Source organism: Rutilus rutilus (genome assembly GCF_951802725.1).
Source record: "Rutilus rutilus genome assembly, chromosome: 23".
NCBI classification, from domain to species: Eukaryota; Metazoa; Chordata; class Actinopteri; order Cypriniformes; family Leuciscidae; genus Rutilus; species Rutilus rutilus.
This window is the reverse complement of record NC_140233.1, coordinates 23,994,834-24,018,020: the sequence shown is the minus strand read 5'-3', so window position 1 is coordinate 24,018,020 and position 23,187 is coordinate 23,994,834. Positions and strand designations below refer to the sequence as shown.

At 38.8% G+C, this 23,187-nt stretch overlaps 2 protein-coding genes across 6 annotated transcripts in view; one reads left to right on the top strand and one right to left on the bottom strand.

Moving 5' to 3' along the window:
- The first annotated feature begins 1,910 nt into the window (after window positions 1-1,910).
- svip (small VCP interacting protein) lies at window positions 1,911-8,955 on the top strand. Its single transcript, XM_084397068.1, has 5 exons — window positions 1,911-2,027; window positions 2,293-2,356; window positions 3,327-3,377; window positions 6,151-6,264; window positions 6,900-8,955. Exons 1-5 carry the CDS (start codon window positions 2,005-2,007, stop codon window positions 6,912-6,914), a joined length of 267 nt encoding a protein of 88 aa, XP_084253194.1. The 5' UTR covers window positions 1,911-2,004; the 3' UTR covers window positions 6,915-8,955.
- Window positions 8,956-9,108: 153 nt separating this feature from the next.
- Window positions 9,109-23,187, bottom strand: part of gas2a (growth arrest-specific 2a) — a 47,804-nt gene continuing 33,725 nt past the window's right edge. For all 5 annotated transcript variants that reach the window (XM_084397061.1, XM_084397062.1, XM_084397065.1 and 2 more), the window contains one exon: window positions 9,109-9,962. In XM_084397061.1, coding sequence (XP_084253187.1) covers window positions 9,753-9,962 — 210 coding nt within the window. In that variant the 3' untranslated portion in view covers window positions 9,109-9,752. The remainder of the gene's footprint in view (window positions 9,963-23,187) is intronic.

Here is a 23,187-nt window from a genome sequence, read left to right as displayed (position 1 = left end):
CGAACGAGGCGAGTCGAGCCCGCAGGGTCGACATCGACAGTTCTTCGCAGAATTCGCAGCCCCCGGAAGAGAGAGCGAGGGCTGCGTGGTCTCGTCCCAGGCAGAGAGCGCAGATCACGTGGCGGTCCCTGTCGCTGAGCGGGGCTCTGCACGAGCCGCAGGAAATGCGAGGCATTTTGAAACAAACGCCTCGCGCTCTTTTAGAAAAGTGTGTCGCGGCGGCGAGCACACAGTGAAGCACAGTAGTAAAAGGATACTATCGCCGGATAGCGAAGCAGGCACGGATGGCTGAAGGCGGCGAAGACGACCGGCTTCCTCAGACTCTATCCTCGGCTTGCTTGTCGCTTGATTCGACGGCGGCTTCTCTCAAGAGTCCAGCGATGCGGAGAGCTTCGCTGAAGAGACGAAAATCAGTGAACCAGCCTCCGAGCCTTCCTTTTATACGCTTAACCACGCCCCTTCTGGCGGGCCGTGACGCGTGAGGGCGCTTGCGTGACATCACGCCAGGCTCAGTGATAGGCTGCTGCAGTTGCCGCAGGGCAGCCAATGAGCACGCTAGATAGCCTGCTCTAGGTCTGACTGCTGCTGCACTGCGTTGACAAGATTATAAAAATTAAGGATAATTTTTGGCTTCATATCTCGAGAAAAGATGACTTTACCCGTAGCGTAAGCAACTTACGCAATACGAGAGAACCTCTCGTAAGAGAACTGTCATCATGATAACTTCACTTTCAACTCCACAATGGATGTTTCCTGCAGTATTCATTCATTTTTATATACTAGAGTTGATGAAAGTTTATAAAGACTCTGGAAACACTGTAGCTGTTGTTGAAGATAGGCTACAAACTGTATATCAAGCATTTGTTACATATGGATCTAAATTTCCTGATACAGGGTAATATAGGGAGAACAGGTTTTGCTTTCAGTATTCCATCCTCAAACATTTATTTTAATAGGAGAACATCAGATCATTTGTCAGTATATACACAGTAGAGATGATGGCAATCACAACAGCATTACAGTGGATAGGAGATATACAAATCAAAATGGTTTGGCATTAAAGTCACTGCAGTCATTCACATCTCACAGTATTAATAAGATATATGAAAATCTTTATAGATTTAAGAATATGAACATCATGATAGCCTAATATTTATGTGGATACTAGCTCATAGGGGATAAAGGGCAATGAAGTGGTTGATGGATCAGCAAAACAGGCTTTGGAAAATGAGGAGATCATGAATATCTCACTTGGTAAATATGAAGCAAAAGCAATAGTTAAAGCATACCTACCACTAAGGAGTGGCAACAAAATGGGATGGGATACATGGGATACAAGAAACGCAGGATGTCAACTTTATGAAATACAATGAGAAGTAGGATTAGTGAGGATAACTAAAAGAAGTATCAAAGTGGAAAATATTGTAATAACATTAAAGGTTGGGCATACCATGCTGAATAAAACTTTAAAATTAATAAATAAACATCCAACAGGATTATGTGAGCACTGCGGAATAGAGTCGTCAGTAGAACATGTTATTTGTGTCTGTCAAAAGTATTATAATGAACAAAAAACAATGAATAATGACCTTAGAAAGGTGGGAATGGAAGAACTAAAGCTAAAAATATTACTTATAAGAGAGTTTATTTCTTTATCTCAAGAGAACAGCTGATTAAGAGTAGGCCTATCTATCTATCTATCTATCTATCTATCTATCTATCTATCTATCTATCTATCTATCTATCTATCTATCTATCTATCTATCTATCTATCTATCTATCTATCTATCTATCTATCTATCTATCTATCTATCTATCTATCTATCTATCTATCCATCCATCCATCCATCCATGGGTAAACTCTGATCCACACTCCAATACAGTAGATGGCGATAATGTACCTTAACGTTAGTGCCACCCGCTATAAACCCGAAGAAGAAGAAGAACTTCACTTTCAGCTAAACTAATATCAAATTTATTTACACACCAAAATCAAAAAAACATATGTCGGGAGCCGTGAGAAGGAGGTTTGCTGGAGATTATATTAGTCCGTTAGTGTGGTGAACGTTATTTATCAGTAGCGGTAGCTGGCTAAAGTAACGTTAGCTCAGCGCAGCTTTGTTTACAGTGCTAGCTCTGTTCAGCTTTGCCTTTGACAGTGGCTTTATATCAGCATAGACAAGCTTTAAAACTGTAGAGTTCATCTTAGCGGCCTGGCATCGTCATATGTGATCTCAAATTTACTGTAATTTGGCTGAACGAGTTGTGTTTGTCCCTGTGCTACTACATCAGTATGGGTATGTGTTTACCCTGTCTGAGTGGAGCTGGAGATGATGGAGTAGTCACACCAGACCCTGTGAGTACTTTTAATATATTTATGCGTTAATTTACATTACATCTTTAACTGTGTTCATCTTTCAAGTGTTATCATTTCCTAAACGGAACGCCAACTTCGTTATAATGGTACTGAGTGACATTATGAATGAGAATATAATGACCTGCACATTTTGTGGTCGTGAGGATAAAACGATTTTTTATTACTATTATTTATTATTATTTTTGTTTGTGAAATACTCTCATGTAGTTTAACCCACTGTTATACTTTAACTTACATACTTTCAGCAAGTATTTGGAATATGTCCTCATTTCTTTCTTTTTTTGTTTGGTAAAAAAAATGTATCCATAAAATAAAGTTACATACTCGCACATTTTTTTTTTTTTTTTTTTACTTTTTTTTTTTTTATTATTATTTTTAGGCAGACTAACTTTTCAAATATCTTTGTTTAACTAGGCCTAATAATAAAAAATAAAAAAATGTGACCGGTTCCTGAATGAATACTATTGATAATGTTTTTTCCTGCTTGTTGATGTTGTCCGTTTGATTTATTTACTTTTAATGAATATGTTTTTAAATCATATCTATTTTTAATTTTATTAAGTTATTTGTTTATTTGTGCAGGATCATTTCTGTTTTGTTGGAGAGAGAGAGAGAGAGAGAGAGAGCGTGCGCATATATAATGATAGTTTGTCGGAAGTATACTGAAGCTTTTTGGCTTCCAGAATATTGAAGGAGTTCCCATGCAGGCTGAACATGTGTTAGCTTTTCCTTCAGTGTCTGCTACAATTCATTAATAATAATACATTGTATTCAAATGATTTTAAATAAAATTATTGATTAATGTGTTAATTTAAAATGAATAAAACAGTTTTTTAAAGAAATGTATAAATAGGCATAATTTATATTTGTAAAGATTTGGGTCTCACTTTTGTTATTTTTGGAGCTTGACAGACGTTCAGGTGATTTTGAAAACATTTATTTTTCACAGGAGACAAGGAGAAGACAGCTAGCAGAAGCTGCAGAGAAGAGACAGAAAGAGGTTTGATTTTGAAACTTTTTTTAATTTAAACATTATATGATTATAATGGGGAACGTGCATATTTGTTACCATTTTTATCAGTTTAGTGTAAACTTAAATAGTCCTTTATCCTGACCAATAAATGTACAAATACAAATATTCCTTAAAAACTGCTTTCATGAGAAACGACTGTTCACAAACAACCACACGACAGTAAACACTTTACATTTTTTCAAGCACTTTATAAAAGAGCTTTTGTTAGATTCATGTATTAATCAGATTTAGCTGAAAATGACCATACAATGGGGTTGAAATACCTTGTCTTCGAAATACTATTGGTGAATTGTGCTTCAGGAGAGTTCTACTATTATTTGTGGATCAGAACAAACTCAGGATTTGACCACTTATAATGGAGTCCTGCCATCGTCACCAGCTCTGACCCCAGTTGTTGTCAGTAGATAGTTCGTCACTGAGGCATTACACATTTACAGCCACAATGACAATACAAGATCAAATTCATAACACTGATAGTCTAACAGGCCTCAGCAGCACCACACTGTATATTCATTACTATAACAGGGCTCGACATTAAGCCTTTTCATGTGCTTGTCCTTCGGACAAGTAAATCTGTCATTTACTTGTCAGAGTAAAAAAATATAATTTGTTGTAAAGTGGTACCTGTATATCAATATACAGGTATCACTTTACAACAAATCTGTTTTGTTATACTCATCCTCGCATTATACAGTCCTGCTCTGCATCTTTCTGCTTTTATTCATTCTTCTTCAACCTTTCAAGGAAACAAATATCTAAGAAAGAGAAATAGGGATCCCATTTGAGATCCTTTTTAAACACCCAGTGTTTTATGGTGTAGTGATTTTAGTTTTACCACATGTAATTGGAGGGCCATTTCACTGTCTCTCAGAGGTTTAAGGGAAAGCATAGAACTGCTAAAGCGTCACGGTAAGTACACGTCCTCCTCCTCCTCCTGTCCTCCTTCCACACTTCTGGACGCATCCCACAGCTGAAACACATGACACTGATTCTCACTGCTGCTGGAATCTCATAATGCTTGTGGCCGTACAGTTCTTTTTTCTGTGATTATCATTAACAAAGTCCCATTACCTCTGTTACTGAATTTATTAGTATTATAAAGTTTGACTCGTGAAAAGGTTCATTTTGAGTTGATGTGAGTCGTTAACAAAAGAACCACTTCGATTCAAATTGAAGAACTATTGCAAGACTAATATGTATATATATACACAGGTGCTGGTCATAAAATTAGAATATCATCAAAAAGTTGATTTATTTCAAGAATTCAACTTAACAGGTGAAACTAATATATTATATAGACTCATTACATGCAAAGTGAGATATTTCAAGCCTTTATTTGTTATAATTTTGATGATTATGGCTTACAGCTTATGAAACCCATGAAATCAAAATCCCAGAAAATTAGAATATTACATGAAATCACACAGTAATTACACAGTGATACCATGGTCATTGAACCAGGTTTTGGTTCTTTTGGCAGTGTGGGCAGGTGCAAATCCTGCTGGAAAATGAAGGAAGCATGAAGTGCTCTGAAAATGTCCTGGTAGACGGCTGCGTTGAGTGGACAGCACAGTGGGCCAACACCAGCCGATGACCAACACAGACTGTGGAAACTTCAAGCATCTTGGATTGTGTGCCTCTCCATTCTTCCTCCAGACTCTGGGACCTTGGTTTCCAAATGAGATGCAAAATTTGCTCTCATCAGAAAAGAGGACTTTGGTCCACTGTGCTTTATTAAATCCAGAGTCAACGCAGACGTCTACCAGGACATTTTCAGAGCACTTCATGCTTCCTTCATTTTCCAGCAGGATTTGCACCTGCCCACACTGCCAAAAGAACCAAAACCTGGTTCAATGACCATGGTATCACTGTGTAATTACTGTGTGATTTCATGTAATATTCTAATTTTTTGAAATCCTGTTTTCGTGGGTTTTATGAGCTGGAAGCCCAAATTATGTACAAATAAACAACTAAATGCTTGAAATCGTTTAAGTTGTGGGCCCTGAATCTATAATCTATGGAAGTTTAACGTTTTGAATGGAATTATGGAAATAAATAAACTTTTCCATGATATTCTAAATTTTTGGAAAGGGTCTGTATGAGTAAAACATATTCTTATGAGTGCAAAACAACGTTTTATTATTTAAATTGTAAAAGTGTGTGTGTATATATATATACACACACACACATATATTGTTTTGCATTTGTATAAATATATTTCTTTAGCTTTATAGAGCTTTTTACTGCGGATGCCATTGAAAACACGGTATACGTTTATCCTTCACAGCCTCGCTTTCATACCTGTCATGGTGCTGCTCTCAGGGTCAAGTCACCTTTATTTCTATAGCGCTTTATACAATACAGATTGTTTCAAAAGCAGCTTTACAGTGATCAGCAGGAAAATAATGATACAAACCGAGTTTGTTTCGGCTGTACAGCAGATCTAGATTAAAACTGTCATTGCATAAGGTCAGTGATGGCATTGGCTAGTTATCAGGCTAGTTATATTTCATTGTCTGGTGTTATTGTAGATGGGTGAGTTTTAGTTTTTGCACACTCTGTACTCACATTTCCAGCTTGTCTAAGGTGCACCATGACTCAGCACGTGAGCACTGAATAATATCACACACTTCAACTACTAGTTCATGCTTTGATTCATTTTTGAAATTTGCTTTTGTTCTTACTGAATAAATCAAGTGTTTGGGTAACGAGTATGGTGTGGTTGCTGTATTTTGTGTAGATTACCTACAGAGGTGTCAAAAACCCGGAAGCCTTGGAGAGGAAAAAGAAGAAGCAGGAAGAAACAGAGAAACAGACCATGAACTCTGTTCCCTCTGGAGGCGGGGGGCTAAGGGTAACCTATTCATTCATTTATTATTATTAGTTTTTGCATAGCATGCCATGGAGTAATTTTAATCAAAAGTCTGTATCACTTCTGTAGACTTTAATTTAAAATACAACATACAATTATAATTATATTTTGACACATGAATCAATATTGATTTTTATAAAATGCTCTACTGTTGGCATCAGTTTTTTTTTTTATCTAATTAAAATGAATACATATTTTCAGCAATGATGCATAAAATTGATCAAAAGTGACATTAAAGACATTTATAATGTTACAAAAGATTTCTACATTAAATGCTGTTAATTTTAACTTTCTATTACAGTTTCCACTCAAATATTAAGCAGCACAACAGTTTTCAACATTGATAATAATAAGAAATGTCAAATCAGCATATTCGACTGAAGACTAAATAACTTGTATAAAACTAGTTTCAGGATCCAGGATTTAATTAAAAACACTGTATTGCTTTAATTCTAGAAAATAAATTCTCCAAAGGATTATAGCCAACCTGAAATACATACATAAAAATACATTTCTAAAATAAATAGAAAATATTTGATATAATATTTGATGTTATTTCCCCACTGAACGAAGAGAAGTAAGATTATTTTAGTGTTCTCTTCTCTTCTTCTCTCCAGTGGCAGGTTGGCTAACACAGGCTGAAGGGACGATCACTGGTGTGTCTACATTGGGGATCAACCTTGAACCTTCATCTGCAGTATTTTCCGCTGACTTGAGAGATTCTTAAAACTCTTTGTGCTTTCTTTCTTTATTTTGAAGTGTACACTAGCCAGGGGAGTTTGCATAGAGACTGCCAAGCTCTTGCACAAAGCTAATCCTCCAGCTCTTCTGATTCGCCAGAGTGCATCCAGGCCACGCCCCTTTAATGCCAAGATGGGCTAGCTAGTGGGTTCCTGGGATACCGACTTTAGCTAATAATGTTTTTTTTGTTTTTTTTCACAACCTATTCCGTTTATGTTCTTGCATCATTTTCACAGACGCAGCTTTTGTACCAGTGTGCTCTCTATTTTTGACGTTTTTCATTTTAATACACATTTATACAACTGAAAAGCATGTTTTATATTGGATTTTGGGTCATTTAATCCATATCTAGCCGTTTATATTTAAGCATCAGTTACCAGTGTGTTTTGGTTTTTAAGCTCATAGGATTTTTCAGTGAGCAAGTGGGAAATTTTGTGTGATATTTAAGAGTGAAGTTAAACATGAATGAAGGATATTCTGTCAGTTAGCACTTTCACTGCCTGTTGATTGTATGACTTGCTGAACCAAGTAGAATGTGCATTACTTTATCTTATTGGACCTCAATTACTTACTCTTTCTGAAGGGCTTTGGTTGTCTAAAGTTAAGAAAATCTTAGCATTTAAACTCAACATCCATATTTCTAGGCCATGCAACAGTGACATGACATGATATGACTTGTCAATTATGTAGCAGCCTGAGCTATTGTGATTAGATATTGTATCTATGGGAACTCTTGAGTGAATTCTTTATATATTGCCTTTGATGCATTTCTTTTTAAGAAACGGTTTATGTTACGGTTTAAATTAGTTGTTACCTCTGCCTACAGCAATCACAGTCTGTGCTTGTGACAGGGAAATCGGTTTGCACCAAATAATCAACAGGAATATCTTCCCAGGTGTCTTTCAGAGTGGGAGAGTAAAGGATATTTTTTTCGTTCTTCTTTTTTACTCAATAGTTAGGCCACTTTTTCAAAACTCTTCACACAGTGAGCACAGCATCAGTCTCTAATTTATCATTTCTTTGGTACGAAATGCAATCAATGACGACAATCACTTTCTCAAACTAAACTATGTTCCTACAGGCCAATTTGCACATGCTTACACTCTTTTCAACTGTTTTAAGTTTAAAACCTAACATAATATGAAACTAAATAAGACAGCATTTCTACAGTAATAACATATTGAATATATTCCAAATCTAAAAAATAAAAAAAACAATTTGATGGAGCTGAACACAAGACTAACACACAGGTTTTAGTCTTTCAATTTCATCAACATCCACTAAAGGGGAAAACTTGTGTAATTCTTGTTTTGTAAAGATTTTTACAAAAGAAGACATTGTATAATGCTACATGTTGTTAGTGTTTTTGGTCATTGCTTTCTGAGTGACAAAGTGTGTTTGTTGGGTGGAAATTTTGAGGCGAGTTGATTTGAGACGTATGAAGTGTTTTGGTAGTTTTAGTGCATTTTTAATGTTAAATGTACTGCTGAGCTGAGCTGAAAGTTGGTAAAGAGAACTGTGTGTAGAGTTTTGAAAAAGATATGGGTCCTACCAGTTGTGAACATTTTTAACACTGTATGATAATACAATAAATCAGACAAAGTATTGCAATGTTCATGTTTACCAGTAGAGGGCAGTGACACACTTTCATACCAGGAACTGTTTTAGAAGAACAACTGCAAAGACTCATTGCTTAAATAAAGATTGTGTTTGATTAAAAAAAAAAACTCTTTATTATTATTTGCAACTATTTGCTGCTAAGCGGAAAAATCTGGTCTTGTAACGACGCACTCAAACCTCTTGCACTGCTACTATACTGCAAATAATACTCAATGCTCTGTTCACTTTATTGGCTAAGCAAAGAGCTGGACATAAGTCCTTGGAGATTCTGGTTATTGTTAACAATGACATCAAACAGTCACTGCAGGTTTGTTAAATGAATCTGCCGTTCCACCTCATGCCAAAGGTGCTCTATTCATTGGATTGAGTTCTTATGGACCACTGGATTACACTGAACTCAAGTTTCCTCTTTGCCGACTTCAAAGGTTTATTGTAATGTGTCTTCGGGTGTGTTCTTCTGCCTTACACTGCTGTGAAGTTTCCAGTCTGGCTATTCTCCATTGACTTTGCACAGACCTGTCGCTCACTGGATGGTCTCAGGAGATCAGTAGTTTCTAAAACCACCATTGCAAGGTCATAGTCATCTCCATCACATTTCTTTCTACTCTGATGTTTGGCAAGAACAATGATTGGCTGATTAGATTCAATTCTCCAAAAGAGGAAGGCCATCACAATCAAACACAATAAATGTCAGAAAATATATATCATGACATCAAAAGATAATAATAATACCCCCATAAAAAGTCATTAATATTGTTAGCAAATGAAGCACTAAAAGGAATAACCACCAGTGTAGAAGTGAATGTTTGGATTCATCCAGCGATTTCATTAGTCAGGATTGAATTTACAGTATAAGGTTATTACATAAAAGAAAATGGTATACAAATAAAACAACCTTGATTCTGTATTCCAGTTGCCTCAGTATTTTAGTTGTACATTGTCAAACTAGCTGATCTACACTGTCATTTTTTGTGTTAAAAATAGTTTTTCTCCTTTAAACACAAGTTAAACACAAGTTCACATGTCCTTGTGGCATCTACAACGGCTAGCCAGTGAGCTGTGCTTCAAAGTTACATTAAAAGTCATTGTTTCGTTTGTACATTTCTTCTTTACTTCTTGCTTTTGTAGTGGGCCGCCACTACCAGGTAGCTGTCAGGCGCAAGGTCTTTGATGTTTGGAGATTTTCCAGAGATGGGCGAGATCTTGCCTTCCACACGAGAGATCTGGAGCATGCGGCACGGGTCGTGCTTTAGCAAGTAGCTCTCAAACGTCTCCCAGCCTCCACCAACACGCACCATCACATGTTTATTATGCAGCATCTGAGGAGACAGAGAAAAAGAGTTTAGAGATACACATCTCTAGGTCGATTGGCTGGTTGAGTTTACATCCCAACATACACTGCACTCTATGCAAGTATGTGAAAGTAGACACTTGGCTAAAAGCTTTTTTTTGAGTGTCATACTGATTGGATAAGCACTTTTGTGCAAGATGACTCGTATTCATCAGGAGGTGAGATGCATGTACTAGACGCAACTCTTCTAAGTGTAAACAAGTCTTGTTGTTCAGGTCATGTTACTTCTCCCAAATGGAATCAATTTGGAAGTTTGGGAGCAAACAATTTACAATCATGGATAATACACATGGATTGAGCTACCACAAAACTCTGTCAGAACACAATTCATGACGCAACACAAGTACACAACTTGAAAAGCCCCTTTTTTTTGATTAACTACTATCTGGTAATACCCTGGTAATCCAGAGTTCTCGCGAGAGCACAAGTTGAATTTTCTCAGCGAGTTACTCTGGTGTCGAGTAATGATGCTCATTAAATATGCCCCTCGATCTGAGCTGCACCAATCACATCGGGTTATCTGATATAGGCGAACTAAACAGATGACGACAGCGCTGTGACGTCGAAGTCATTAGTAAACATTGCAAGATGGCTATGGATGAACACCAGTTGTTTGAAACGGCTTTGGCCACTACAATGAACGAGTTAGACTTGGCTTTTTATCTAAAACAGGAACAGAAGACGCCGCTCGAATCGTTCCTTTGCAAGAAGGATGTTTTTGCTGTTTTGCCGAACGGATACGGTAAGAGTCTAATCTACCAGTTAGCTCCGCTGGTAGCTAAGCGTATGGGGCTTATTGTTGTGATTGGTCGTAGTGTTATCCAATTGCGTGCAGTGAGATTTTCAAATGCATGCTTGGTGCCGCCCCTCGAGCTGGCCGATTTTAACTAGTCGACGCTAGACCATTAATCTTTCAGATTTAGGTCTGGATTTCCAGGCTAATCTGGTAAAGCAAGAGTCTGAAGACAACCAGACCATCGTTTATAGCTAGCTAAGTGTATAAGAAAACATGTTTTACTTCCAATAAACTCTATGACTCCCTTGAGAACTGAGGGTTGTCACTGCCACAGGAACGCAAGACTTCATGTTAATTTAGTTGAATGGGACTCCACACTTACATTACATTGGCTACGTATTTGAATCTTGGTTAATGCGCAATTTTGTCACAAATAGCTTTCTTGTTAGCATGCCCAACTCCCATGCCATTTATTGAGCTCAAACCAGGATATGTGGAACTGATTACAGTGGTATTGTGAGTCGGATGGAGATGAGTGTGATGAAGGCCAGCTGGTACGAGATAGCTGTGCAGGTAAACCTCACTCTCCTGGTGTCAAGAGGCATGCTAGCAACTGACACTAGAGACTGCGGCCTTTAGCGTCCTTGTTAGAAAGCCCAACTCCCATCATCAGTTCGAGCCCTGCTCAAAGTGGGCCATACTGAACGATTACACTGGTGCTGTGACACATTAGCGACTTATGCTAGGGGCTCCACTCTTCAGTGTCCACGTTAGGGCATCCAACTTCCATGCTGATTGTTGATGGTTTAAGTTCTGCTTTAAGCGGGCAACGTGGAACCATTTAAATTGGTGCCGTGACCCAGGTGGACCCAATGCTCTGGCCAAGCATTCGAAAAAGTTTTGGGCCTAATCATTCATGAAAGCTCATTTGAAGAATAAAGTACCTGCCATTAAACTCATTTAACACCTCCAGTGGCGTAATCACACCCTTGTATTGGCTATCTGTCACCTGCGGTTCCAACTGTGAAACTCCCTCAAGGCAAAGAGAAGTGTGAGACTGAGATTATGGTGAAGGAGCAGAGAGGCTGCAGTAAATTATTTTTTTTCAGCTGCCTACATTCTCCAGAGGTCTAAATGTAGGAGTCCACTGCCTTGTCACAACATCTGTTATTACCTCAGATTATCCGATCAAGACAGTTCCTAAATAGAAAGAATTATTATTAGGGTCAATGACATGACATGCATATTTTTGTGTCCAAGAGTGCATTATTTACTTCTAAAATAATTAGATAAATGCATGACATATACTGCATCACTTTATTCTATAAAACCTATTTTTTTCTGTTTTATCTTAAACCCCCAAAACTGTCCGATCAAATGGACAGACTAAAAAAAAACTATTTAAAATGACATCATCTTAATAATAAATTACTACATTAATTATATAAAACATTTGCAAAATTGTGGAAAAAAAAAAACTTTATTAATATTATTAAGTGGTTAATAAGGAACATATTAAAATAATTAAAAAAAAATCCATGTCATGACTTCTTTTTAATTCTTAATATGAGCCTGAAATTTCTGTGTGAGATTCTTTTTTTTAGTGTATGTGCAACTTTTGTTTCCCAGTTAGTCAAATCTTTGGTTTGAATTTACTTTTACAAAAATTTTAAAGCACAGCATCTTCTAGTATCACAATCTTCTATTTCACCAACCGATAACAATGAATCTGATCCTGATTTTCTCAAAATCGCTTCAAGCTCTAAAAAATGCCATTTATACACTTCAAACCCCCATCACATAACAGTTAGTCACAGTCCCAATAAAAAGCAGCAATTCTGCTGTGATTCATCCCTCTATTACAGCCTCCGTCCCAGCGGCCTTGAACACACAAGCTGCTAAAGAATCTTTCATAAAGGGTGAGAAATGACAAAATGTCACTCTGATAATGCACTGTAACCCTCCCCTGTGGGATAAAGAGCTGAACCAGCCGTAGCCTGCAGACACACACTCAAAACAGTTATGTGAGGACAGGAGAATTATCTGAACACTAAACAATAAACAACAGCAGAAAAAATCTCATACTGTGAGCTGCAGCTCATATTAACCCTGCAGGGAAATTATATTAAAGATTCATAAGGCTCTTAGCTGGCTGATGGAGGAACATTCACAGGTCAGCCCCTCCAGATGGGCGTTTGTGTGGCCCTCAGGCACTGGAGCCACAAATATATTACCAATCAGACTCTACAAGTCACCACATGACTTCTACACACACACACACACACACACACACACACACACACACACACACACACACACACACACACACACACACACACACACACACACACACACACACACACACACACACACACATTTTTGTTAAATACAGCAGTTCAGGTCTGTGATGTTGAAGGTTATCCCCCCAAAAAGTCCCTCAATAGGGAACATACACAGTCAATTTCTCTCAGGAGCACCAAAGTTCAACAGGCTAAAAGAAAAACACACACTGAAGCAAATGGTGTATTTAAATGACAACTAAATGAAAACACAGCTTTCTAATAACTCTATCCTAAACCATCTGGGGAATCTGAGGGGTATTTCAACAAGAAAGGTCTTTCTCAAAGACAAACACAAAAGGAATGTGTCCTTGAGACGTATTCACAGGATTCGCTCATTTCACTGCAAAACGAACAAGAAAGCAGAATTTATTTATTTTTTTTAGCCTTGGCCTTGGTTGCTGGGCAACACATTTCAAGGCAGTCTCTTTGGAAAATAAAAGAAAATGATTTTAATATATATATATATATATATATATATATTTAAACATGTTGTAACCAATTGCATATATCTCCAGTAAATGGGAAAATGCTCTTCTCTAGAGTTATCTTACAAAAGTGAACAAACATGACTTTTAATTTAAACATTATTTATTATTATTGCCTAGAAATGCATAAACAGCAGAAGTGTGACTGTGTTTGGTCTGTTGAATATCAGTGTCTCTTGAATTTTCATGCAAAAAGCAGCCAGGAATTCACAAAACATGAATTACTTGAATTACGGTTGGCACAAACTGTATTCAGTGTGGTCAGGTATTTTTAACTTTGTGTAGGTTTGTTCATGGTTTTCAAGGATGAGGGTGTCATGTAACTTGTCCATGTTGACATCTGCCAAATTTGATTTTAAAATACATATATATATAAATTTTTTTTTGTTTGTTTTGTTTTTTAAAGGGGGCTCTCAATGTATCAAGCATCACAGTCTTCGTTCTGGGTGCATAAGGAATGAAATTGCTGGTGCAGTTGTTAGTTTCTCTCTATAGGGGGCGGCAGTGATGCAGCCTGATTCATTTCTCGGGGACAGAGCAATTAAAATCAGCTCTGACTAATGTGATTCTCCACAGGCAACTGAATTAATATCAATTTCAGTGGTTTAGCTTGATGAATCGCTGCAGTCAGTGTTTTAAATGAAATCTGAGCACTCGCATCTAAACCTGAAAATGAGGAATCACATTAGTTGTGTAGTAATGAGATCTAGACAGCTAGAGGAAAGTTCAAATCAAATCAAATCACTGCATTCATGGACAGAGAGAAGGAGAGCAAGAGAGAGCATATTTAATTTGTCTACTATGAATGTCCAACAGTGCATTTCTTAAATAAAAAGGTAATTGTGACGTTTTTCTCTCAGAATTGCGTGATATAAACTCGCACTTGCATGTCATAAAGTCAGAATTGCGAGATGTAAACTTGTAAGATTTTAAGTCGCAATTATCTTGTAATATTTTTTTCAATTCCCTGGCGGAAACAAACTTCCATACAAATGTAATTTCAATATCATCTCAAATCAAACATTTCTGGAATAAAATGTCAAACTCTGAACATCTGGAGACAATAAATATTTAGATGTTTATACATTTACTTTCTAAAAACTGTAATAAAATGTGAAAATTCATCAACAAATTTCCGATTGAAAGTCTGGATCTGGGAAAAGGGTAAAACAATACAACCAAAATAAATACTTATTAAAATGTTTAAATCTTATTCGATTTTTCGAACAATTCGATTTGTACGATCTAAAGACCTGTTCACACCAATATGAATGTTTGGTACTAAAATTTGTTAAACATTTTCAATTTGAAATGACTATTAATGCATCTGTTCAGACCAACATGGACATTCACATGCCATCAATGTGAAGAAATAAGAAATAATACAGAACTTTTGTTTCTGTACTCTTAGGGCTGTAATCTCCCAGTCGATTAGTCGATTATTTGATCGATACGTTCTGGCTCGACCAAAATTCTGATTGGTCGATTTTTTGCCGCGTTCAGTGTTGCCGCGATCATTTCATCAGTTTTGCCGCGCTCATTTCATCAGGTGGAAAGCACTAATTGCTAATGGGGGTGTTTTCAGAGCACCCCTGTTTCACAGGTAACAGTCTGTCTTCAGAACACCCCCCTTGTTTTCACTTCTTTTGGATTAGCCCAACCCACTGGAGAAGAGAGACAGATTGAAGAAAGTAGGCTACTAGAAGGTTTGCTGAATATTATTTATTTAATTGTGAGAGCGTTTAATTCATAGTCAGTCAGTCCTCTTCTACCATGTCAACAAAGACATCGGCAGTGTGGCAGCATTTTTTGTTTAAAGTTAATAATCTATTCGTGTCTCAGCCGTGAAGTTGAGCTCCTATGCAGCGGCGTGTGCGAGCTGCACAGAGCGGCTGAAATGATAGTGTCTGTCAGTTGTTATAATACATATGACAAAAACAATTGTCTAAATTATGTTGCATATTCCTCAAAAGTTCTTGTGATGATATCACTAGTTGACAACATAGTACTATTTTCGGAAATCATAGGCTATGATATTGCGCAGGTGCACGTGATGCAACGCTGTCAGAGCCGACAGACTCGTGTGTCAGACTCATTTCAGTGCAAAATAATTAGGTCAAAAACGATTTAATATACTGCAAATAGCCTACTAGTTTTTTTATGTTTATTTATAATTCATTTAGGCGGACAACAAGGCTACCAAGTACAGCGCACAGTGCGCAGCTAATTAATTTAACGTTTTTTTGTTTGTTTTTTACATAATTTTTAGTCGATTTTTTGTCTAAAATTTTAGGACTTCAGTCGACCAAGATTTTCTTTGGTTGATTACAGCCCTATTGTACTCTTGTATTTGGTTTTGTTTGGTAAACACCATAGCGAATGGCTGACTAGCTGTTTAAATACTGTTTGACTTCCTTTCTTATCCGTGAAAAGCAGGTGTCAGAAAACGGTGTGCGGTGCTGCCCTAATTGTGTACCGCTGTATTTCTGCTTTTCCATAAGCTCCACCTACTGTCAGAAAGTGAATATCAAGCATTTAGCATCAGTTCTGGCAGTCATGCTAGTCAATTCCAGTACTTGATTAAAAAAAAATCCTCCACTGCAATTTACCCTTGTCGAGTAACCGGCAAAATACCGGAAGTGGTGCATATTGGAAAATCCAAGAAACACATTATTTGACCGTTTTCTAAGGCTGCACAATGTATCAAAACCATTTAAATACTATATCATAGAGCTATTGTGAATTCAAAATAAATATATGAAGAGTTCTGATGCAAAAGCCTCTAAGTGCCATCTGAAATTTTCTTCTAGAATGATAATTCTTATCAAGCTCGTATATTTAAGTTCAGTAATTTCACTTAAATGGCAATTAATAGGTAATCTTCATTGCCATTAAAGTAAAATTATCGAACTTAAATATACAAGCTTAATAAAAATGATCATTCTAGAAGAAAATTTCAGATGGCACTTCATATGCTCTTCGGGTTTAATATTTGAGCTCTAATTTTTTTATGCGTGTAGTTATGTGTGTCTCAGAGCAGCTCCGTTCACAGTAAATTCTGCTCCACATGATCTGTTATCATCATCACATGCGTGGAGCGCAACTCAAACTCCATCTCTGCATATGCTGAGAGTTTGGGTTGCTTATAACGTGCATCTGGGAACACAATGTGTGCCATTTCATCAGATTTGTAAGGTAAATCATGTATAAACCTACACCAACATAAGAGAATACATCAATATGTTTCTAAATATGCGACCTGTTCATCACGATTTCAAAATAAAAGTTTAAAGGCCCACTGAAGTGCTTTGAAACACGCAGCATTATTCAGTGTGTTGACGTAATTTACACTGAAACAGGAATACAGGGCGAAACATATCAAACAGCTCCTCCCATTTTTTTAAATAGTCAATAACATTTTGTTTATATCACAGCTCGGCCAGTGCCATTGAGCTCGGTAAAGCTGCAGTTTCCTCCTAATCTCTAACCGTTTCTCCTCCTAATCTCCTCCGTATCGTTTTAAAATACAGCATTCTCTGCAGAATTCAAATTGGTTTGTATGTTTTGTGGTCTGCGCCGACTCGCGCATATGATCCGCTCTGTGCTATCGCTCATGTCTCTGGACCAGAACAGACAGAGTAACGTGAACCCAGACTTTATTCGCCCCAATATAAAGCATGTTTACATTGTCTGAATTGTTCCCTATCCCCCAATATAGGGCATTATGTGCCATTCACCATGTAGAAAATAGTAAATGTGTGAAAAAGTGACTGATTTGCAGCTTCAGTGTCTATTTATAATGTAGGGGGCGGGACGCTTTACATTCTAGAGAGCATTTGATTGGACAGAAAATTTTATGAAAAGCTGAAGTGCAGAGCATCAAAATCATTGATCCATATTGGCGGAAGTGAGATATGATCACTGCATCAGCAACTACGCAGATACTGCTTTTAAATAAAGCAATATCAGTCTCTTAACTCACTGATTTAATCCAGTGTTTAATTCCTTTTTTTAAAAGTGTGTTATGTAAATAATACACTCAAAATTGGCCATACTATCACTATGAAACTACAGCAACAGTTTCAGCAGCAATCAGTTATTGTGAAGGATTATTGTGAAGACACACAGGTTGATGAAGATGTGATAAGGCATCAGCCTTAACGTTCTTATCTCCAGGTCGATACGAGATGGTGAAATCGAACCTGTTGAAGAATAAAACCCACCGGGCTTGACGTGGGTTCAATCTCTTAGCTTCCCGCAGGTATTCGAGGTTTCGATGATTGGTGATTACCTCGAACCGGTGATAGGCTCCCTCCAGCCAATGTCTCCATTCCTCCAGAGCTAGCTTGATGACGAGCAGTTATCGATTACCCATGTCGTAGTTCTGCTCTGCCAGGGACAGCTTCTTGGAATAGAAGGCACATGGATGGAGTCTAGGAGGATCACCCTGCCGCTGAGATAGGACCGCTCTGACCCCGGTAGAGGAGGCGTCAACCTCGATGATGAACGGGAGATCTGTATCTGGGTGGACTAGGATCGGAGCTGCTTGGAAGGCTTCTTTGAGTTGTAGAAACGCCTCTGAGGCAGACGGGGTTAAGGACAGAGACTTGGGCCGGCCCTTGAGCGAAGAGGTCAGAGGTGAACTGAGTAACCGATAGTTGTGAATAAACCGTCTGTAGAAGTTTGCGAATCCTAGGAAGCGCTGGAGCTCCTTGATGGTAGTGGGTTGAGGCCAGTTCCGAATGGTATCCACCTTCCTCTGGTCCATCTGGATGCCACGTTGATCTATGACCTATGCTGATCTTTGCCTTCCCAAAAAGACCATAAGACAGTTGCAGCTCATACAGAACGCTGCCGCCAGGATTCTGAGCGGAGCCAGAAAATATGAACATATCACACCAGTCCTCAGGTCTTTACACTGGCTCCCATTTAGATTTAGGATTGATTTTAAAGTATTATTACTGGTATATAAATCATTCAATGGCCTAGGACCTCAATACATTGCAGATATGCTCACTGAATATAAACCCAACAGATCACTCAGATCATTAGGATCATATCAGCTAGAAATACCAAGGGTTCACTCTAAGCATGGCGAGTCCGCTTTTAGCTATTATGCCAGCCGCAGCTGGAACCAGCTTCCAGAGGAGATCAGATGTGCTCCTACAGTAATCACATTCAAATCCAGACTCAAAACACATCTGTTTAGCTATGCATTTACTGAATGAGCACTGTGCCACTGTTCGTCCGACTGTTTGTACTGTACTGTATTTTATTTTATTTTATAAACTGTTTTAATTATTCTTATTTCTTTTTATTATTTTAATTTCTTCTATGTAAAGCACTTTGAATTGCCATTGTGTACAGTATGAAATGTGCTATATAAATAAACTTGCCTTGCCTTGCCTTGCCTTGCCTTGCCTATGACATATCCCAGGAAATGTACGGAGGTGGAATGGAACTCGCACTTCTCCAGCTTGAGGTAGAGATGGTGATGGCGGAGCTTCTCGAGGACCTGCGTAACGTGGAGGTGATATTCGGCCAGGTTCCGGGAATAGATGAGGTCATTGTCAATGTCATTGATATAGACCACGACGAATCGTTGGAGGAATTCCCGGAACATCTCATTCATATAGCCCTGGAAGACAGAAGGTGAGCTGGACAGGCCATACGGCATGACCCGATATTCATAGTGTCCTGACGGGGTAACGAAGGCTGTTTTCCACTCATCGCCTCGAATGAGGTTGTATGCACTCCGCGAATGAGGTTGTATGAACTCCGCAGTTTCAGCTTGGAGAAGATGCAAGCTCCCCGTAGCTGTTTCAGAGGACCAGAGGAAGTGGATAGCTGTACTTTATAGTCTGTGAGTGGAGGTGACGGTAGTCGATACACGGCCTCAAGCCTCCTTCCTTCTTTGCCACGAAGAAGAAGCTCGAAGCGGCAAGGGATGTAGATGGTCTGATGAAGCGTTGTTGAAGTGCCTCCTGGATATACTCCTCCATGGCCTTCTGCTCTGGGATGGACAGTGGATAAACTCGACCTTCTTGAAGAGGGAACTCAGGAAGTTGGGTTGCCAATCGCTTACTGAAGACATCCTGGAACGCCCGGTATTCTGGAGGGATCTCCACCTTGTGATCCACCTCCGGGCTCTCAACACAGGTAGAATTGAGGGAGAGTGATGGTGGTTCCGGGGTGGCGAGTGATGGAGAACGAGACTTGGAGAATTTCTGGACAGAGGAGGGACAGGATTGGAAGCAGGCACTACTCCACTGTAATACTTCACCGGTGTTGCAGTTGGTGTTGTGACATCAACGGGCGTCCCAGGATGAGGTCTGCGGTGGATCCTTCCAGCACCATGAACGTGATCTCCTCAGTGTTGCGGAGCGTCAGTGTGGGAGAGAGATGCCGGATATGACCACAACCCAGCGGCTTCCCTTGGATGGAGTGAATCCTCAAATCCTGAGAACAGCGTTTCTTACGGATATTTCGTTTTTGAAGAAGTTGGGGAGAGGTGAAGTTCCCCGTGGAACCCGAGTCGATGAGAGCTTGCTCTGAAACACAAATGCGGGGAGTTATGACATCTATATGATATATATCTACAGTATATGAGTCTATCTGAGGTGGAAGTTGAATGGTACTCAACGCTGAGTGCTCAACGGTGGTCGAACCGGGCAGGCGGTTATGATATGACCCTCTCTCCCACAGTAGAGACACAGTTGATGGAGAATTCTCCTCTGACGCTCCGCATGAGTTAGATGGTAGGAATCAACCTGCATGGGTTCAGGTGCTGGAAGGGCGACAGATGGTGCAGAGGGCGGAGTATACACAGCGGGGTTCAAGAGAGAACAAGCGGTGAGACGTTAAGCTACTCGAGACCCATTGCGTCGTCATAAACAACCATAAGTTGACGAAACTTGGGATTAACCCCTTGTCGGAAAGTGGTGAGCAATGCAGTCTCATTCCAGCTACTCGTGGCAGCTAGAGTGCGGGATTGAGGAGCGTAGGTGCTTACAGAATTATCCGCTTGGCGTAAATTGAACAGTTGATCATGAACAGAGAGTTCCAAAGTTTGTACAAACACTTCCTTGAAGTGTCTTAAGAAATCTGAGAGTGAAGTAATGATTTGGGCATTGATTCAGCCCACTGCGGGCGCGTCCAGCCAGCAGCAAGATGACAAATGCGACTCTGGCACAATCGGTGGTGAACTGGTGAAGCTGCATCTCAAAATATAGAAAGCATTGCAAAAGGAACGCGCTGCAATCCTCCGCCTCTCCGGTGAATGTCGCTGGTTGGGCCATGGGGGACTAGCAGAGGCTGTACAAAGCTCCTAGATCACTTAAAATTTTCTATAGCTCATATTGTCGGGAGTTTTTTGTCTAATGACATTTCTTGGCAAGATATTTTTGTAGTGTTTCATCCACAGAACAATCCAAAAACACTTTAAATAGTAGTACAACCCACTGAAGAGATGAATGTCTATCTCTACATCCTTGCTTGCATTCCCATTAAAAATCAAAGATGGCGCTGCTGTGAATAAGGTCTATGGGGACGCCAGCACAAAACACAACATATGCTGGTGAGCTATGTTTTAACCAGAGATGTCAGTATTATTCACATGGATTATTCAATCTATTCCTTTTTCTCTCTCAATTTATATCTAAACTTCAAAACACTGGCACCTGCATTTTATTAAAGTTTAAGCAGCCAACCAGGAGTTTCTAAGACCTGGCCACAATTCCAGTCTTCATGTCCTATTTATGAGTGAGAACACTCATTTAAACACAGCTTCTAATGAGCTATGACGGATGGGAGTGATGTAATCACGCATATATCCTCTCATGAGAGCAGTTATCAGTGTATTACTGCACAGCTCGGAGTAATAACACACAACTGAACACACAGATACACAATGAGGATAACTCAGATCAAAAGCATCTTTAAACCGTTTGTTGCCAAGTAACAGGTTCCCATGGTAACCAGGCCTGCCTCACTAATCACTATTTAGTGGAGTCTGTGCTGTTATGGGACACCCCACTGCCGTGCGTGTGTGTGTGTTTAACAGACTAATGAAAGTGATCACACAGTGGTGGATAATAAAATGTAATCTCTGTTCCAAAACCTAGTGAGCTGCCTTTCTAGAAATCATTGTAAGGCTTCCTGACACACACACACAAAAAGCAGCATAAGGGGCCATTCACACAAAACACGTTTTTATGGTTAAAATTGTGGAATGGAAAAAGACGAAGTCTTGAGATGCGTTTTTTAAAAGTTGAACGTCTCATTTTTTGAATGCTGCATCCTGATTAAGACGCTGGAAAAGACACAAGACACAAGCACAACGGTCAAACACATCCATCTAAGCACATGTTTTTACTAAAATGGAGAAGTAGCACAGTGGAGTTATATGGCAGAATTTTATGTATCTCTGAAAACATTTGAAGCTTAGCAAAAAAAAGTGACCCAAGATGGTGAAAGACTATAAATATACTTAATATAAAAAGTAAAAAAAAAATAATATTCCAAATATTATATATATACGGTTCCTAGTAATTGGTATTTCCTTTAAAAGGACGTAGAAACACTTGTGTTATTACTGCTGTTTTCAAAAGCTTACAATGACTTCCATTATTAAAAGTATGTTACCATGATTTTCACTTTAGAATTAATTGTACATTATGCATTATTCATATTTTCAGTCAGGAGTTGTGCAAATACAAACACATGATAGAAAAGCTTGCAATGTATTGAACTGTACAGGAAAAACAAAATAGTCAGAATGATTAAAGGTTCGGTTGGGTGGAGTTAGATGCTATGGAGGAAATGCTGAAGGAATGGGAGTTTCTATGTGCCGCAGTGATAGATGTCGACACTGGACTGGAACACGTCACGAACAGCTGGCTATCAGCTGATGCGAGCTTGGCTGACGTGGCCTGTCTGAACTGTTAAAGTATACAACCCCATTTCCAGAAAAGTTGGGACATTTTGTAAAATGCAATAAAATCAAGAATCTGTGATTTGTTAATTCTCTTTAACCTAATATTGTAAATAGAATCAAAATTTGATTTTGATGGCTCCAACACACTCCAGAAAAGTTGGGACAGAGGCATGTTTAACCACTGTGTCACTTTCCTTTTAATAACACGGGAATTGAGGATACTAATTGTTGCAGTTTCACAAGTGGAATGAGTGATCTTGGCCAAACTGTTCCTGATACAAGACCGCTGCTCAACAGTCTGTGGTCGTCACTGTCTGATTCTCCTCTTCATGATGGGCCATCATACATTTCCAATAAGAGACAGATATGGACTAGGGATGAGGCACATCCCTTCTATGGTGCAGAGTGAAACCACTCTGTTTTAGCATGTGCAGAATGAGGCCTGGCACTGTCTTACTTCCCAGGAAAGATCTTGATGGCAGTTTATGTCTCTGCCTCCATACGCCTCCACATCAGTGGTGCCTTCACACATAAGCAAGTCACCCATGATGAACCCCATACCAGGACAGATGTTTGCATTTACATCGGTCGCTGATGAAAGTCTGGATGGTCCATGGGACTGAGAACTTGATGTCTGTTTTTTTCCCAAGTAACAAAGAAATGTGGACTCATTTGACCCTGGCAAATATTTTCAC

What these genes read in the sequence shown, in the direction of transcription:
- svip (XM_084397068.1), top strand. Translation starts at nt 2,005, where the DNA reads ATGTCGGGAGCCGTGAGAAGGAG. An exon ending in TCGGGAGCCGTGAGAAGGAG is followed by an intron (nt 2,028 to 2,292) that starts GTTTGCTGGAGA and finishes CTACTACATCAG; the next exon opens with TATGGGTATGTGTTTACCCT. An exon ending in GAGTAGTCACACCAGACCCT is followed by an intron (nt 2,357 to 3,326) that starts GTGAGTACTTTT and finishes TATTTTTCACAG; the next exon opens with GAGACAAGGAGAAGACAGCT.